The sequence below is a fragment of the Asterias amurensis genome, chromosome 13 (genome assembly GCF_032118995.1).
Source record: "Asterias amurensis chromosome 13, ASM3211899v1".
Lineage (NCBI taxonomy): Eukaryota > Metazoa > Echinodermata > Asteroidea > Forcipulatida > Asteriidae > Asterias > Asterias amurensis.
In genome coordinates, this window is record NC_092660.1 from 8,905,726 (window position 1) to 8,925,631 (window position 19,906).

Consider the following 19,906-nt stretch of genomic DNA (forward strand, 5'->3'; position numbering starts at 1 on the left):
TGATTGTCACGTGCCTATTGTTTTTTGGCCAGTGACTTCAAAGTTCAGTGCTGCATCCTGTCATACTCACAGAATAGAATGAATTTGCGTGGGCCGGCTGATATTTAAGCCCCCAAATCCCTATTTTATGAAACCGAAGGAAACACACTGGCCCTGCCATTTTGGATCACCATGAAGCCTTCCGTGACCGTGTGTATGTTGGTGCTACTTTGTTGTTACAGATTTCAGTCTGCCGTGTCGCTGCCGTCTGTGTTGAATTATTCACCGCAAGAAGATCACGACCATGAAGACGAAGTCAAAGTATTCGTCCAGAAAAAGAAAGGTAAAAAGGCTTTTCATCATACCACCATGGAAGAACTAAACATCAGATTTATAAAATACTGATTAAAACAGTATTACTATATTGTAACTCTGTAATAACATTTTGACTAATTATAGTATTACTATTATTAGTAATAGTGATGATGACGGGGGTTGGTATACTTGTTTTGTACATGTATATTTAATTTTAAAGAGCATCTTGCAATACATCATTGCAATACAATAATTTTAATTAGCCTCTAGTCTCTACTTTTATACAATAGTAAGGACAATAAGGACACTTTGAGCCAAGTGTCCTTTAAGCAAGACACTTAACCATTGCTTCGTCCTTCAGATGGGACGTAAAGCCATTGGTCATGTTGGTCCCATGGATGTGTTGTGTAACGCATGTAAAAGAACCCAGTGCACTTATCGAAAAGAGAAGGGGTTCACCCCGGTGTTTCCTGGCTGTGGCTGCTGTATGCGCCATACCACATTGTACACCCATAGGCCTATATAAGGTGCTAAATAAAATTCATCACTGCAATTATCTATCTTTCTGAAAGTTTGTACATGTATTACAGGGCCTACTCAACGCCTTGAGTAAATGTACCTTGTTTGGTAGATTCGTGCGCTAGTACATGCATATAAATATAATATTATATTATTATTATTATTATTATTATTATTATTATTATTATTATTATTATTATTATTATTATTATTATTATTATTATTATTATTATTATTATTATTATTATTATTATTATTATTATTATTATTATTATTATTATTATTATTATTATTATTATTATTATTATTATTATTATTATTATTATTATTATTATTATTATTATTATTATTATTATTATTATTATTATTATTATTATTATTATTATTATTATTATTATTATTATTATTATTATTATTATTATTATTATTATTATTATTATTATTATTATTATTATTATTATTATTATTATTATTATTATTATTATTATTATTATTATTATTATTATTATTATTATTATTATTATTATTATTATTATTATTATTATTATTATTATTATTATTATTATTATTATTATTATTATTATTATTATTATTATTATTATTATTATTATTATTATTATTATTATTATTATTATTATTATTATTATTATTATTATTATTATTATTATTATTATTATTATTATTATTATTATTATTATTATTATTATTATTATTATTATTATTATTATTATTATTATTATTATTATTATTATTATTATTATTATTATTATTATTATTATTATTATTATTATTATTATTATTATTATTATTATTATTATTATTATTATTATTATTATTATTATTATTATTATTATTATTATTATTATTATTATTATTATTATTATTATTATTATTATTATTATTATTATTATTATTATTATTATTATTATTATTATTATTATTATTATTATTATTATTATTATTATTATTATTATTATTATTATTATTATTATTATTATTATTATTATTATTATTATTATTATTATTATTATTATTATTATTATTATTATTATTATTATTATTATTATTATTATTATTATTATTATTATTATTATTATTATTATTATTATTATTATTATTATTATTATTATTATTATTATTATTATTATTATTATTATTATTATTATTATTATTATTATTATTATTATTATTATTATTATTATTATTATTATTATTATTATTATTATTATTATTATTATTATTATTATTATTATTATTATTATTATTATTATTATTATTATTATTATTATTATTATTATTATTATTATTATTATTATTATTATTATTATTATTATTATTATTATTATTATTATTATTATTATTATTATTATTATTATTATTATTATTATTATTATTATTATTATTATTATTATTATTATTATTATTATTATTATTATTATTATTATTATTATTATTATTATTATTATTATTATTATTATTATTATTATTATTATTATTATTATTATTATTATTATTATTATTATTATTATTATTATTATTATTATTATTATTATTATTATTATTATTATTATTATTATTATTATTATTATTATTATTATTATTATTATTATTATTATTATTATTATTATTATTATTATTATTATTATTATTATTATTATTATTATTATTATTATTATTATTATTATTATTATTATTATTATTATTATTATTATTATTATTATTATTATTATTATTATTATTATTATTATTATTATTATTATTATTATTATTATTATTATTATTATTATTATTATTATTATTATTATTATTATTATTATTATTATTATTATTATTATTATTATTATTATTATTATTATTATTATTATTATTATTATTATTATTATTATTATTATTATTATTATTATTATTATTATTATTATTATTATTATTATTATTATTATTATTATTATTATTATTATTATTATTATTATTATTATTATTATTATTATTATTATTATTATTATTATTATTATTATTATTATTATTATTATTATTATTATTATTATTATTATTATTATTATTATTATTATTATTATTATTATTATTATTATTATTATTATTATTATTATTATTATTATTATTATTATTATTATTATTATTATTATTATTATTATTATTATTATTATTATTATTATTATTATTATTATTATTATTATTATTATTATTATTATTATTATTATTATTATTATTATTATTATTATTATTATTATTATTATTATTATTATTATTATTATTATTATTATTATTATTATTATTATTATTATTATTATTATTATTATTATTATTATTATTATTATTATTATTATTATTATTATTATTATTATTATTATTATTATTATTATTATTATTATTATTATTATTATTATTATTATTATTATTATTATTATTATTATTATTATTATTATTATTATTATTATTATTATTATTATTATTATTATTATTATTATTATTATTATTATTATTATTATTATTATTATTATTATTATTATTATTATTATTATTATTATTATTATTATTATTATTATTATTATTATTATTATTATTATTATTATTATTATTATTATTATTATTATTATTATTATTATTATTATTATTATTATTATTATTATTATTATTATTATTATTATTATTATTATTATTATTATTATTATTATTATTATTATTATTATTATTATTATTATTATTATTATTATTATTATTATTATTATTATTATTATTATTATTATTATTATTATTATTATTATTATTATTATTATTATTATTATTATTATTATTATTATTATTATTATTATTATTATTATTATTATTATTATTATTATTATTATTATTATTATTATTATTATTATTATTATTATTATTATTATTATTATTATTATTATTATTATTATTATTATTATTATTATTATTATTATTATTATTATTATTATTATTATTATTATTATTATTATTATTATTATTATTATTATTATTATTATTATTATTATTATTATTATTATTATTATTATTATTATTATTATTATTATTATTATTATTATTATTATTATTATTATTATTATTATTATTATTATTATTATTATTATTATTATTATTATTATTATTATTATTATTATTATTATTATTATTATTATTATTATTATTATTATTATTATTATTATTATTATTATTATTATTATTATTATTATTATTATTATTATTATTATTATTATTATTATTATTATTATTATTATTATTATTGTTGTTATTATTATTATTATTATTATTATTATTATTATTATTATTATTATTATTATTATTATTATTATTATTATTATTATTATTATTATTATTATTATTATTATTATTATTATTATTATTATTATTATTATTATTATTATTATTATTATTATTATTATTATTATTATTATTATTATTATTATTATTATTATTATTATTATTATTATTATTATTATTATTATTATTATTATTATTATTATTATTATTATTATTATTATTATTATTATTATTATTATTATTATTATTATTATTATTATTATTATTATTATTATTATTATTATTATTATTATTATTATTATTATTATTATTATTATTATTATTATTATTATTATTATTATTATTATTATTATTATTATTATTATTATTATTATTATTATTATTATTATTATTATTATTATTATTATTATTATTATTATTATTATTATTATTATTATTATTATTATTATTATTATTATTATTATTATTATTATTATTATTATTATTATTATTATTATTATTATTATTATTATTATTATTATTATTATTTTATATCAGTCAGAAATGGTACATGGTTGGCTGGTATAAGTGGTATAATTGTTATATAAGCATAGTGGTATAAGCATAGTTTAATTGCTGTCTAATTTTTTAGACGCGATAACGACGGTGGGAGAAATGTTACGTTATCGCAACTACTACCTTTTGTGCTTAATTAAAAGCAGCTCTTTGAAATTGGGCACTGATATTTAAGGTTAAGCCTGCAAATGTCTGACAGTTCAGTTATGGTCAGATTGATTTGAATTGAATTTTAATGTTTGGTGTTTATCCTTTTGTAGACAGACCCCAGTTAAATGGTACCCTGCCCTTCCTTGTCATCGGTGATTGGGGAGGGCAGACTCTACTGCCGTATACCACCGAGGATGAAGTGGCATGTGCTAAGCAGATGGGCGTGATTGCAGAAAGAATTTCTTCATTGTTTGTCCTCGCTCTGGGGGATAATTTCTATGAGCAAGGAATTCAAACGGATGCTTATGACAAAAGATTCAAGGTATACAAATTAACAGTTTGTACTTAAGACTACCTGGTATGTTTCGGTTTGACCTCATTTAAAAGGGTATTGTGGAAAAGTATGCAAGAGTTGATTTCACAAAGAGTAAGACTAGTCGTAACTCGAGTTAGGATAAGTTACTCGTCCTAACTTAGGACGCCTTGAGTTGTTCATTTCATAAGACTGAGTCCTAAGTAATCACTATCTTTGTGAAATCGAAACCCCCCCCCCAAAAAAAAAAAAAAAAAAGAAAAGTATAATAATATAGGCCTATGGCTACAGGACGTAGGTAAGTTCCAAGGACCAAATATTATGTCTGCAGAAAAAAAGTTATATATCTTGAAACAAAATACTGTTTACTTTTAACACATTTCATAATATATTCCCATGCAAACTCGATGATTAAATTAACTTCAAAATGTTAACTGAAATTTTTTGTGGTGTTTTAAATGAAATGAACTTGTCTTTTTACAGGAAACATTTGAGGATGTTTTTACACATCCATGGTTGCAGACGCCATGGAATGTTATTGCTGGCAATCATGACTGGCGAGGTAATGTCACGGCCGAACTGGAGTACACAAAGTTATCAAAGAGATGGTAAATTATTATTGTTTTTGAGAAGGGTTTGGGTACTTTTTGAAAGACACAAAACACAAACATCTACAGATTTCCATTAAACTTATACGGGGTTTGAAGATAATCATGGTAGTAAGCTTAAAATATTACTTTCTGAGGTGCTGTAGTTTTTGAGAAATGAGTATAAAAATTTCACAAAACTAATTTTTGTCAAATAATAAACTGAAGCTGGGTTTTTTTCAGGAATTTCCCATCGTTGTATTATAAACTGGAGTACACCATTGAAGGTACAAACTCAACTGTGGTGTTCATCATGATTGACACTGTGGTGCTGTGTGGTGTTATGGACGAGTGGAGTACACCTGAAGAGCTAGAGGGACCGGCTGATAATAACGCTTCTGAAGTCCAGTGGCAGTGGATTGAGACCCAGCTTAAGAATTCTACGAGGTAAGACTGACATGGGTGTCCTCCTTTTCAAACCTTTAACCTCTATTGTTTGCTCTGAAACTATACTTATTTACTTACTCTGGTTGTGAAGCCAAGGATTATAGGGTTTGATGCATTGCATGGTGAGGTATCAATATATACTTGGTTTGCGGCATCACCATGTGTGTATCTACTTGCCATTGCCAGGTAGAGATTGTTCTTTAGTATGTTTAGAGAACTGTCTTTCTATACTCTACTACTGCGTAGACCTGTGGACAAGTCGTTAAATCGGCCCCACGCGGTAAGTCGAGTTGTAGCGGTGCTCTCGCAAGATCACTGCTCTCGCACGAACTGCTGGCTCCCCGATTTCTACAGGAGTAGAAATCGGGGAGCCAGCACAGTTAAGTTAGGGCGAGAGCAGTGATCTCGCGTGAGAGCACCGCTACAACTTGACTATCTTACCGAGTGGGGCAGATTTAACGACTTGTCAACAAGTCTACTACACTACCGCGGAGTAGATTTATCGGATTGTTTGGGAGACTTCTCATTTCTGAAAAGAACTGTCCTGCTTTTTAACTACTACCTGGGCGGAAGGTACGGAAAATTGACTGGGACTACTACTTAAGCCGTTATTAACTGCACTACCTCGGAGTCAGTTCTTAAATTTGTCTCAATGTTTCGACTAGCTTGCTCTAGTCATCGTCAGGAGACTAGGATTCTTAGACTTAAGTGAACACAATCACTTGCCAATAACCCTGGAGTGAAGACAAGGAAGGAAGTTTCGGTTTCAGATGTTTAGAGGTGAAAGGGAGGGAAAGACCTGATTTATGAAGAATAAATTTAGAGGTCAATGGGTGAATAAATTGCTTGGTAATGTAGATCCCAAAGATAGCTTACATTAGCTTTATATTATTATGGGTCATCAGTAAATAAACTTGGCTTTCAATATGAAACAGAAAGGGCAGGTTATTTCTAGTGTTTGAATAATACGCAGACAGAAAAAAATACCTCTATTTTTCTTTCTTTATCAGAACTACACACATGAAATTTATAGGGACTAAAAATGTATCAAAGTTCAAAAAGGGATTTATCAATAACTTAGTTGATCAAGTGCTCTGGTTTTGCTTATTTGAATATATTTATGCAGCATGCCTGGCACAATTTGTTTCCACAAAAAAAAAGGAAATTGCATTTCTCCAATAATAATAAAGGATGAACATAACCCTGTTTTTGTGTGTATTTATCCTCATGCAGTGCCGACTATGTGATCGTTGCAGGTCACTATCCAGTATGGTCAATAGCAGAACATGGTCCCACAGAAGGTCTAGTATCCCGTCTCAGACCCTTGCTTACCAAGTACAAAGTCAGTGCTTACTTTAGCGGACATGACCATAATCTTCAGGTAATTCAGGTTTCTTTTTCTTACGCCCGCCTACATAATCTCTGTCACTGTTTATTCAATCTTTTTATATTTCTTCCTTTTTTATTTTATAAGTTTATCTTGTGCTTTTTATTGTAAGATGCACACTGGGAAAACAATTTTCATGTTTGTTAAAGTGACGTTTATAACTAATTTAATTTAATTGAAATGTGGACTACCCCTCACAAACATTATACAATCTCTTTTCCTCCTCCAGCATATACGAGAAGACTCCTCAACTATCGATTACTTTGTCATTGGAGCTGGGCACATCGTCAACGACTCCCAAGAGCACATAGATAAAATCCCTCCAAACTCCCTCAAGTATTGCTTCAGGGATGTCACAAGTAAAGGTGGTTTTGCCTACATCGTTGCTACCCCCATCAGCATGCAGTTTATATTTGCAGATGGACTGAAAGGACAGGATTTGTACATGGCTGAAATTAAACCTCGCACCAGAAGCCACAGTGAAGTAAAAAATGGAAAGAAAGGCTTTTAACAACACCGATCGACGCAGCAACTAAAAAACACCACCGTCTCGTCCAAGTTCGTTGCCCTGCGTCTTTTAATATCACTGCACTAAAATGACATGTACTAACCCTTTTTTATACTCTGTGTCTTCCCTCAAGGATAATGGTACTGGGTTACTCAAAGCAATTGTAATATTAACATTACTGCCAGTACTAAAATCATGTAATTTTTATCAATATTTTTAGTCTAAATATGCATGCAAGTTTTCACCTGATCAACTGTTTACTTAGTAAACTCATGGTTCTTTCCTCTTTTTTGCTTGTCTTGTCACAATGTTGTATACATCCTACTTAAAACTTTGTACATAAATAATTAAACTGTTGGTTTAGTCCAAGAAAAGAAAAAAAAGGTTTCTGAGAAAAATTGTTCGGTGTAAATACTTATTCCAACTACTTGCATTATAAATAGAGAATTAGAACAGCGCAATCTGCAGGATGTTTTTATTGGCCGTAAATTACATCTTGTTGTTATTGGGTCGACCAATCAGAGGCAAGGATTCAAGTTTGCTGCTGGAAGTGAGTAAAGATTACATTTCGGGGCCACGACTGTGGATTGTTCTTGACAAATTGTTAAAAACTCAGACTTCTGTGGGTCGCGTGCCGCAAATTTGTCATGTTTGGAGAAAACCCAATTGAAATTAATTTTTTTTTTATTAAATCATTGTTTCGGACACTGTTTGCCATTTAAAGGAACATGTTGCAGTGGATCAAACAAGTTGATCTTTGAAAAGCGTTTGTAACCGTTTGTTATAAAATGCAAATGGTTAGAAAGATGTTTTAGAAGTAGAATACAATGATCCACACAGGCATTACTCACGGTTTTCCTTTTACGTCGCGAACTAACACGGTCGGCCATTTATGTGAGTCAAAAATTTGACTCCCAAAAATGGCCGACAGTGTTAGTCGACGAGGTATAAGGAAAACCACGCAATTTCGAGTGAAACTTGTGTGGATCATTGTATTCTACTTTTAAAACATCTTTCTAACCATATGCATTTTATAACAAACGGTTACAACACTTTTCAAAGACCAAATCGACCGATCCAGGGCAACGTGTTCCTTTAAAGGACGAAAGTGGACTGAGTGAAAACAGTTACGAATTACAAACTGAATTATTCTTTTTATTTAAAGAGTTTCAAACAGAATAAAAGCTACTCAAAACAAGTAATCTCATTCTTAAATCATGTATTTATTAAGCTCATACAATCTATTGCATGTACTCGCCGGTAACAAGTTACTAATAAAAAGATTAATTCATCCCACTAACAAAGTTTGTTTTAAATGGCAGCATTCTTTTGTAATAAACTTGGTAGGAAAAAATATTACTAAAATGTTAACTTAAAAAAAAAAAATACAATTTCTAAAATGTGCTAGACAGGTGGTACAGTGTTCGGTAAACCTCAAGAAAAAATGTTCCCATCCCGCCACCACTTATTCATTTGTTATGAAATAAATTAGTTACGGTTGTATGGTTTCTGACTGGCACCCCGAACAAAGATATTGGGAAATTAGGGAGACCACCAACATTGTGCGCTAGATAGTTCAGTTGGTAGAGCGCCGGTACGTTTATCTGGAGGTTGGTTCTAGTAAAATTGCCTTTGTTCAACCCCAAATAAATAAATTAGTATCTAATTTACCCAAATGAGATATTCCTTTTAGTAAAAAATGAGTGACTAAGTGGTGGCAGGATACAGAAAGCTTTCCACCCTCTATTGTGTATCGAATGCATCATTATCCCCCCAACCGTTTTTTTTTTAATAAAGAAAGTGTCATCTGAAATCAAAATTACAGTTGATCTCTAAAACAAACGCAACACAAAGCAAATTGTGACATAAAAAGCGCAGATGTGCACAACAACAGGTGCCGAAGAGATGCATGAAAACTTATTGGAAATCTAGCACTTGCTACATATATGCACCGTCCTATTATTGTTCAAAGCTAATTTGACCTTTATTAAAATGATAGTAACTAGATATTCTCACAAAATACTTTCAACCCATTGGCAATGTGTAAAGATAACATTAGAGCAGTAGTATGATTTGAACTCCAATGTTCTTTTACTGAACATAGCTCAGTAAAATCCCATTGACTTGCTTAAAATAGATTGCTGCTAAAAGGGACCAGTTGCAATCATGACATGACTTTAGTTTGCATGGAAGGATCCTCCTCAGCAAGATAAGCTGTGCTTAGCGATTTTGTATTTTTAAACAGCTTTATAAAATTGGCCCTTGCAACTGAAGTATACACAACAACTCATGCATACTACATGTATAAAACAGGTTATCAATGTAAATGCTTAGTACTGTACAGCAATTGGTATAACCTTTCATTTTCGCTAAGCACTTGTATACAATTGCTAAGCAGCAGCTTTTTTGTATTGTTCAGCTTGTACACGGCCTAATTTCATAGCTCTGCTTAACGCAGAATTCCGCGCTTACAAACCTAAGTAAAACACGCTTTACAGGGGACCTACTGTAAACACGATATTCTTTGGTAAGCAGCATCATGACATTGGGCCCTAGTCCCTCTTAGTTAAATAAAAACCGTCTAGATGTTGTTGCGACTACACTGCCATTACTTTTACATATATAATTAAGTAGGATACATCTATACTGCTCACCACCCCAATAAAAAAATAAAATAAATAAAAACTGTTAGAATGTTTGGAGCCTTAACCTTTCAGTCCCAAATCCTTCTACATCCAATTGCCAAAATGGAGGGATTCAAAAAGACTGGGGAATGTAGACCCAACCAGTGTGTGTGGTTATTATCAAGGGTCAGGCCTACCAATCATATCCAAGTCCAAAACAAAAGTTGTCGCATAGTGACATAAGAGAAGAGGCTAATGGAGGACCGAGTCCACACACTAGCAAAGCTACGTAGCCTGTGATCAAAATACTGCACTTTCGGTAGCATCTGTAAATTTTATCATCAGCCATTTCTTTACATTTTACTACTTCAGCCAGTGTTTCTTTTTAAATTTTCCCCAAAGCAAACCTACTGATGTGGGTAGGAGAAAGTCTTTAATTTACTTCAATAAAGTACTTCTATTTATTAGTTTATTAAAGTGACCCAGACTTTTTCTTCTACTTTTTCAAGTGAAAAAAAAAAACACATAAAAATTAAACAGTAGAAAATTCACAATTTCTAGCAAACGATAAAAGTATATTTTGTAACACAACTATTGGCTGATAAACAATGTGTCAGTTATCAGATTGTTTTTAATCATGTAATGCGATAGAAATGATATCTTTACTAAATAAATTTCGCCAACGCAACTCAATTCAATTCATTTCACAGATTGATTGTATTTAGTTGTGCAATAATTGTACATACATGTAAACCTTTTCAAATTATGTCACGCTCTAACTATTTCAAACCAGCTGCAACTGGCATGGGGCACAGGGAACCAGACTGAACTCAGTAGCTTAACTGTTCATAACATTTTGAGCACCAGAATCCTCAAGAGAAAGGTCACTGGTAACCCAAGCATAGCCCAGTTCAGAATATCAAACGACACTGGTACTTGACTATTGTATTATAAAACTTATTTGACACAGCAAGGCTTTTAAACCAATCTTACTTTTTGTAGTCGGTGGTCCAAGCTTCCCTCAACAAAACAACAGTGCATCATCAACCTCGCAGGATTCCACTCCTAGAGAAAAGAAAGGGGAATAACAAACAAAATACTGAAATTAACATTTTGTGGTTGGAGTCATTTTGATGTTGATAAGAATTAAAGGAGGGGGTCATAGATTGGTTTGTGTCAATTTAATGCGGATATGTTTGCAATATCAATTAAGAAAGATACAATAAATGTGAAAGTTTCAGCTAAATGCAGTGTCTACTTGTTGAGTAAACAGCAAAAAACTGTCAGTATTTCCAAAAGAACATTGGATCCATCCAAGTTTAGTGAGACAACACGCGTACCGACCTCGTATCGCACGAGTCGTTCTCGGATTCAAATGATTTTATCGTTTTCTAATTAATGGGCATATCAGATGCAATAGTTTCGCAGGATGCCTACTACCAAAACTATCTTTATAACAAAGCTTTCAGATAGAAATTACAAAAGTTTTTTTGGAGGTCATTACTTAAGTATGATCCTACCTTCAACACAAAAGGATGCTTTCGAGCAGCATTTTAAGAATTTGTTACCCATTAATTTGCAGCAAACATGTGTTTAAGATAAGAATGACAAATTAAATAAGCAAGTAATTTCTTTTTAATAATAGATGATACAAATGAATTCAAAGAGTCAACAAAGTTTACTAAGCAGCAATGAAAATTTTTCATAATTTGTTAAATTGCATTTCACCAAATTACGAGTACCACCAAAAACTTAAAATAGGAAATACTAAAAATCGACACATACATTTTGCACCTAGCCTAAACCTAGCACCCAAACCTGAATACCACGAGTTGCACTGCAGGCCGCCCATTGCCGTTTTTTTTTATCGCGACCTGGAACGATGTCGCATCCTCTTGGGGTTGTCTGACCTTTCCCTGGAGCGAGATCGTCGCCTTTTCTCTGGTGTCCGACTTCGCCTCGAATCACTTTGCCTTCGATACTTTCGATCACTGGAGCGTGATCTAAAGTTGAGGGGATAAAACGGTGATTGCGAAAAAAAAAGTGATTTGTCTTTTTTCTTCAAGAGGCAACAAGATGTTTCTTCAGAATCTTTTCATTGCAGTGTGTTATTTAACCCAGGGATGAGAGTCATTACCAACGAAAAAGTCTGAAACTTGGATACAAATTCAAGGGTATGTTGAAATGATGCCATTTCTACTGTTTGGTAACCCCTGGGGTTATAGATTTTAAGGAGCTTTTGGAAACAGTATCCAAAGCACTAGAGAAGTAGACCAACGATCAGGATATCTTTATTTTTGGAAAACCTTTTGTCTGATTTTCTTCACCAGGCCGACATAAAAAGTCTGAATTCAGCCAAAATAATAACCCTGTAATAACCCTCCTACTTTCCATAAGTTTCGGAAAATTTGGAAATATCCAACTGTGCAGTCACCACATGATATTATATTGCAGAGTGGGATAGTGTATTATTATCTTCTCATTATCAACTTCTCATTATTAACTTGTCTTTATCACTGTCAATGGACTCAGTTTCTCCGCAGAGCAGCAGAGTGGCGTTTGACCCTTGGCAGGCCTCCATCGTTTACCTAGACCTAGACTGGCTGTAGCTGCTGAAACCACTACTTGGGCTTAAAGCCATTATACACTTTCGGTAAACAGTATTGTCCAAGTCCCACACTTCGTGTATCACAACTTATATATAAAATAACAAACCTGTGAAAATTTAGGCTCAATCTGTCATCGGAGTCGGGAGAAAATAACAGGAAAACCCACTCTTGTTTCTGCACGTTTTGCCGTGTCATGACATGTGTTTAAAATAAATCCGTAATTCTCGCTTTCGAGAATTGATACTGTTTTAACGTTTTCTCAAAAAGTAAAGCATTTCATGGAATAATATTTCAAGAGAAGTCTTTCACCATTACCTTCTGTAAACCCTGTAAATTATTTGTAAATCTGTGAAGTTTTTTTTTTTTCTGTACCGAAAGTGTATAATGGCTTTAATGGATCGAGGGGACTTATCAATATTAACTTGTCATTACTACCTTCTAGTTATTAACTTCCTAGTTATTATTTTCTTGCCATTGACTTCTAGTTATCACTGTCAATGGATTCAATTTCTGCGCAGAGCAGTTTTTGACCCAGGTCGGCACCGTTTACCTGGACCTAGACCGTCTGTAGCTACTGGAACCGCTAGAGGACCTGGAACCAGAAGACTTGGATGAACTGGAGCTTGACGAGGACGAGGAGGAGCCAGAGCTACCCGATGGGGTCTGAGAATGGGACCTTGAGACCTTCTCATTGCGCATCGTCGTCGTCTTGGTGTATTCAGCTGAGGGTTTAGAGGTTGGGATATCGTCGTCCGCGTCTAGATCGTACTTTGATAAGTCTTCATCGTCATCATCCTCCTCCTAAAAACAAAAAAGTACAACATCACCAATTTAATCGATGGATATTCGCAATAGAGATAAAAAATATTAATTTGGGTTTTACCAGTTACCCATATACACCAATGTATCTTAGAACCCTGTACTCACAACTCTCACGAGCTCTTTGAAAAAAAAAAATCACAGGCATGTTACTCGGGTGGGACTCGTTGAGCAGTGTCTTACCAACTCGACCACTGAGATTGCCCAGTAGCTAGAGGCAGTTATAATTGACATTGCAGGATAAACATCCAGTTTCTGAGAAGAAAACTAGAAAGGAAAAAAGGAAAAACAATCTTTTTGTAAATGAATACAAATTAATAATGAAAACATACATCTGAGTCTAGTTTATACGCATCCAAGTCTCCATCATCCCCACTCTCCTCCTCCTCTTCTTCTTCTTCTTCTTCTTGAGCTCTCGTTTCTTTTTTCTCATCTTCTGGTTTCGGAGGAAGACTCCCTCGATACTTCTTCTTCTTTCTTCCATACTAAAACAAAAATCAGAAAACCATGATGATCAACTTTGCATAAAAAGACATTCTTAATCTCTGTTTATCTTAAATTTGTCAAAATTTCTTAATCTGTTCAAATTTGTATCCTCTGTAAAACACCCTGGAAGAAGAGCGTTATACAAAAGCAGTTTTATGATTATTTCGTTATGAATGATTTTCATAGACTTACAATATCAAATTCGCCGTCTGAATCGTCATTGTCCGACTTGTATTCCACTCCTAGTCTCTCATTGTAGCCGCCTCCGTACCCTAGGAGGGAAAGAAATCACAAATCACAGCTTTTTTTTTTAAACGCAATCATTTCCTGTTGGTGCTACATTTTTGGGTGTGTAAATAGTTTGCTTCTACCATTACACCAATTAAGCACTGTACACTCAGTAGTAACCCGAGTTCTGTGGGGAAAAAAATCCACAGGCATATCACTCTGGTAGGATTCGAACCATCGACCTTTGCATTGCTAGAGCAGATGTATTACCACTTGATCACAGAGCAAGCCTGGTGGCTAGAGGCAGTATCAGAGAATACCGCAAAAAAATTAATAAATTCTTGTTTGATTTTTTTTGTGGGTGCATTATGTAATTTTATTTTGCATTGACTAACAGCTGACAGCTTCTCTTGTTTATTTGCGGAGCTGCATGTCTCAACAGTCAGAACGGAAGAACTTTCTCATTGGATTAGAACTCAATGTGGTTTGTGAGGGAACGGTTCAGTGTAAAATTCAAGCCCAGGACATTTCAATTCAATAATTTGTTTGTCCATTAAAAAAGATAAAAATGAAAAAATTTAGATGTCAAAACATTGATAAAAAGCTCCAAGATGGAGAAACAAAATACATAAATATAAAACTATGATTTAAATATACAGTGATGAAAGACATTATCATCATTTCATTTTACAACAGATACACATGAAACAAAGGCGCAGTGAGTTATAAGAATACTTGGGAACTGCTCAAGCCTCAAGGTTTGTCTCCACTGATTATGAATTTGATTTCTTACCTGTTCGCGCTTCCTGCTTGCCAAACTTTGGTGTCTTGCAAAGGTTGCAGTCAGATCGTCGTGCCCAGTTGACATTACCGCAGCTGTGAACATTATATAATCATAATAGTTATATGGATTTATTAAGCGCACAAAACACATTAATCATGGTGCTTCGTCAACAGATGAAATAGATGTACAATGCACTTATTCTGCTTAAGCAGCTCTATGAAATTGGGCCCAGGTCAGCTGAAAAAAATGCTGAAAAGTTTATGATACAACCTGGGGAGCAGCAGCCAGGTGATTCCCTTTATACATGTTATAAGGGGATTTAATAGAGGAACAGTTTACGTTTTGCACTGCCAGTCGTCCGCACTGAAGAGACCTTTACTCTTCTCCGCCAGCTGTTTACCGATCGCAGTACCTCCGGCTTTGATTGTAGTGTGACTCTTCTCTGTGAAAAAAAAGGGAAAACAACAATTAACTTGAATACATTTCTATCATATTATATGTAAAGACCCATTGAAAAGGACATCAAAAGCTGAGGTCAATGAAGAGCTACATGTATCCTTGGCTGAGAGTCGTGCCAGCGTGTATACAGGTATGTCATGATGTGCATGCTTCCATTGTTTAACATCTCCAGCCAATCGGGTTTATGCTATTCTATTAAAGAATGTGTTTCAAATCCGAATGACGCAGCAATAATGATTAAGTGTCACAAGCATCATGACGGGACTTGAATTGAACCCACACTCTGCTGAACAGAAACACCAGAGCTCGAGTCTCTGGTGGTCTTACGCTCAGCCTCCTCAGCCATGCCACTGACCGAGTCCGAGGTGGTCTTGTAGTAAACAATACTCACCTGCCCCACAGCGATTACACTGATGCCTACGAGAGAAGTTTACATTTCCACATCTGGGGAAAGAAAACAACATTTTAATGTCACTGTCAAATCAGGTTAGATTAATTTAGCAATATTTTCCAGGCATGACAAAATGAACATGATTGACAAATAATTGGGAAAAGTTTCCGTATGGCGCCACCACTTTTTCATTCGATATGAAACAATATAGTATCTAATTTACCTCAATGAGATATCCCTTTTTGTAAAAATGAGTGAAAAAGTGGTGGCGCCATACGGAAGGTTATCCAATGATTGTCCCAGCCCACACTCTCATCCGATTTCCAATATTTTTGCCATCGATCATGATACATTTACACTAACACTTACATTACAGGGCTCAAAAACTAGTGCACCTAATTAAATAACAGATCACACCACCAACCCGACTGCAACTCAAGAGTTTTTTCCAGCTATCCCACCTAACCCAAACTCGACCAAGCGAAGCCCCTAAAAAAAAATTCCCCAAAATGGCTATGCCCAACAACAAACGAGAAATTTGTAGCCAGTTAAGTTAGCACTGCAGTTGCAATCGAGATCGAGTAACAAGAAAAGGGGCTATTCTTTACAGTGCATACTGTTCATAGAAGGAACTTCTGTCCTACGTGTCGGACTTAACTACTACAACACAATCCCTGCACTTGTCTTCAATAGTTTGAGTTAACTTAAGAAACTCGTTGACAACTTACTTAGCATCCCCACACACCCAGTCTCCATCATTCGTCGACCGCTTTCGCGACGACATCTTGAAAAAAAGCCGTCGTCTGTCCAGAAATTTCCGGGCTATTTTGAAGCTGTCACATGAGGGCGCGATTTCTACTGCCGCTGTTTTCTTTTTGGTCCACTTTTTCAGTTCGGCCACATGAGGGCGTAATTTTTAACACCGTGGATTGTTTTTGTTTGCAATGTGTCATCATCCAAGCCCCCCCCCCCGTCTCGTTGTTTGTGCTTGCTACGATGAGTCTGTGTGTGTGGCAGGTTAGTGCACGATGCATGGGGGATCGGAATCGTACTGTAACTTCGTAAAAGGATCACAGCGTGGAGATCTGAGCTCAGAGGTAAGTCCTCAGAATTTCTCAAAATTTATGTTTCACTTTTTATTCAATGTGTGGAAGTTAAACGAAAAACTACCCCTTTGTATTTTTGTTTGGCTGGAGTAATATTTTGTTCATTTTAAGTGAAGTCCCGAGTGTTTTTTTCGACGGTTTCTGTAAGCATAAAACTGTCGGTGATGGGGGATTTTTTACTTGCCGTGCGTGCTGGTCGTCGGCCGTCGTTTGTCGCGATGAAGGGTCCGCTTGGACTGTAGTGTGGTGGTGGTCGTCGTACGATCATGGTACGATAACTTTTGGATGAGTTGTTTTTACCATTTTTACTATCTACGGTACGAGCGGATTTAGCCTCGAAAGTGGGGCTACGAGAGGGTTCTGACCATGGGGTAGACAATGTGATTTATTTAATATTCAATTAAGAACTTCATTTTGTTTACCAACTTGTTGTTTTAATTGCTCCATCATGATGATGATGTTTTAATAAAAAATACATTTTTGATTTATGATTTCTTACCACAAGTACAAGGCTGCAAGGCATAACAAGCAATTTGAATCACTTTGTGTTGGTTCTACCACCATAGTGACCCTGGTCGTGGAGAAAGGGTTCTACCACCTAATAAATGTGTTGTGCTGATTTTTTTGTTCAGTTGCTGAGTGCTACCACTACTAAAAAAAAACTAGAATAAAATTATTCTAAATTATTTCTAGACCTGTGTACATGTAAATTCGAGTCAACTCATAATCAATACTCCAACCATGGGAGGAATATGAATTAATTCAACCAACTCGTCTAAACAGTTCATCTTGGCACCATTCTTTCAACAACTGATTTTAGTTACCCATATTTTATGCTTCTTAATTCTTCAACACAATTTTGAGTCTGGAGTTTTCGTCCCGAAAGGAAGGTGTTTTTTGCAGATTGCCAAAACCAAAAACTAATATTAATAAACAACAACAAAAAGAAGACACTTTTTCCCTCTTTTTAGCCAAATAAAATAATAAAAAATCTTGACAAACAAAAAAATAAATAATTAATCTTGACAAACAAAAAAATAAATAATTAATCTTGACAAAATCGAGGTGTTAAAAAAACCAAAAAAAAAACCACCAATAAACAAAAGGGAAAAAGAAGACCTTTACATCCCCCACTTTTTGTAAAAAAAAAATCAGATTTTTTTATTATTTGGCCTTGTTTCACCTCAGCTTGGAAAACAAGTTGACACTGGACAGAAGCCCCACACAAGATTGATCCCACTTGGCTTCAGGACTTCTTACTCAATGCAAACTCCTTGATGTGACACTGAAAAGACTTACTCAATCCACTGAGATAATCCCTTCTGTTCACATGGTGAATAATATACCCTGACAAAACTGGTAGGTGTCTGGGCAGGGCCACTTGTTGTACCCCTAATTAGGTGTCTACTCATATCATGGCTTGTTGGAGGCTATGAATGTTGATGGACCAGAGGGGCCAATTGAGTTTCAGTCATTATGACCTAATAATGGATTGATCTGGTGTTGTTTGTTGTTTGTGCGGGTTTGTTGATGAATGTTGAGTGTCCTTAAAAAACCAGTACAAGGTTATTTACAGTTGATGCTTTAAAGGGTGTGGGTACTTTTTTGTAGGACACAAAACACAATGTCCACAGATTTACATTAAACTATAGTTTGAGGATAATGATGGTAGAAAGCTTTCCATATACTTTTTGTGTTTTTTTTGTAATAGGGTGTCACAATCGTCTACCTTTAGTTTTGGGGAGCAGTGTTATAAAATCCTGTCTAAATGGATACAATAAAACAACCTATGATATGGAAATTTAATTTTGAAAAAGGTAGCAATTTTTTATACATTTTTGGTTTGCGGTAACACCATGTGTGTATCTACTTGCCAGGTAGAGTTTGTTCTTTAGAGAACTGTCTTGCTTTATATTCTACAACCACTGAGTAGATTACTGCCAAAACCTAGAGTGGTCATGAAGAGTTAAATCCATTATTTGGAATACACAATCCGAGAATCTGAAAGAAAAGATAAAAAGGCATTTTCCCCTGAAAAAAAGGCAAACCAAAAGCTTTGTTTTGTTGTAAATTCACTGTTCTAATCTGTCAAAGGCAGTACAAATTTGATTTAATATTATTGCGTTTTCTTGAGGGAGCTCAGATTACTTCATAAATACATCGTTGTAAACCCTCTTATTGGATTCAGGTTTCCATATTACAGCCACTTTTAGTGATCTCATTGGTGACATTTCTATTGAGGGGTTATTATTAACAAATACTATCCATCAACTATTGGCATTTAGGCCATGAAAAAAACAAAAATAGTTCTCTGTCACCATTTTGCTTCAA

The 19,906-nt window shown here is 30.6% G+C and overlaps 3 protein-coding genes across 11 annotated transcripts in view; 2 read left to right on the forward strand and 1 right to left on the reverse strand.

Moving 5' to 3' along the window:
• Positions 1 to 13: 13 nt before the first annotated feature.
• Positions 14 to 8,863, forward strand: LOC139945992 (tartrate-resistant acid phosphatase type 5-like). The gene is made up of 6 exons (XM_071943565.1): positions 14 to 322; positions 4,938 to 5,149; positions 5,624 to 5,748; positions 5,971 to 6,174; positions 7,408 to 7,555; positions 7,791 to 8,863. The coding sequence occupies exons 1-6, from the start codon at positions 172 to 174 to the stop codon at positions 8,070 to 8,072; spliced, it is 1,122 nt and encodes a 373-aa protein (XP_071799666.1). The 5' UTR covers positions 14 to 171; the 3' UTR covers positions 8,073 to 8,863.
• Positions 8,864 to 9,271: 408 nt separating this feature from the next.
• Positions 9,272 to 17,295, reverse strand: LOC139946151 (uncharacterized). Of its 3 annotated transcripts, none has more exons than XR_011787213.1 (9): positions 17,198 to 17,295; positions 16,470 to 16,522; positions 15,959 to 16,061; positions 15,629 to 15,711; positions 14,800 to 14,879; positions 14,454 to 14,606; positions 13,853 to 14,103; positions 12,479 to 12,696; positions 9,272 to 11,758 (listed from the first exon to the last, which is right to left on the reverse strand). XR_011787213.1 is itself a non-coding variant. In XM_071943771.1 (9 exons), the coding sequence occupies exons 1-8, from the start codon at positions 17,251 to 17,253 to the stop codon at positions 12,558 to 12,560; spliced, it is 918 nt and encodes a 305-aa protein (XP_071799872.1). In that variant the 5' UTR covers positions 17,254 to 17,295; the 3' UTR covers positions 9,272 to 11,758; positions 12,520 to 12,557. The 3 variants fall into 3 exon arrangements, 2 of the variants coding, with proteins under 2 accessions (XP_071799872.1, XP_071799870.1); XM_071943771.1 differs by having other exon boundaries at positions 12,520 to 12,696; XM_071943769.1 differs by having other exon boundaries at positions 12,512 to 12,696.
• Positions 17,296 to 17,476: 181 nt separating this feature from the next.
• LOC139945937 (adhesion G protein-coupled receptor L2-like) overlaps positions 17,477 to 19,906 on the forward strand; it is a 95,233-nt gene continuing 92,803 nt past the window's right edge. For all 7 annotated transcript variants that reach the window (XM_071943468.1, XM_071943471.1, XM_071943470.1 and 4 more), the window contains exon 1: positions 17,477 to 17,566. The gene's annotated coding sequence lies outside the window, so the exon portion shown is untranslated. The remainder of the gene's footprint in view (positions 17,567 to 19,906) is intronic.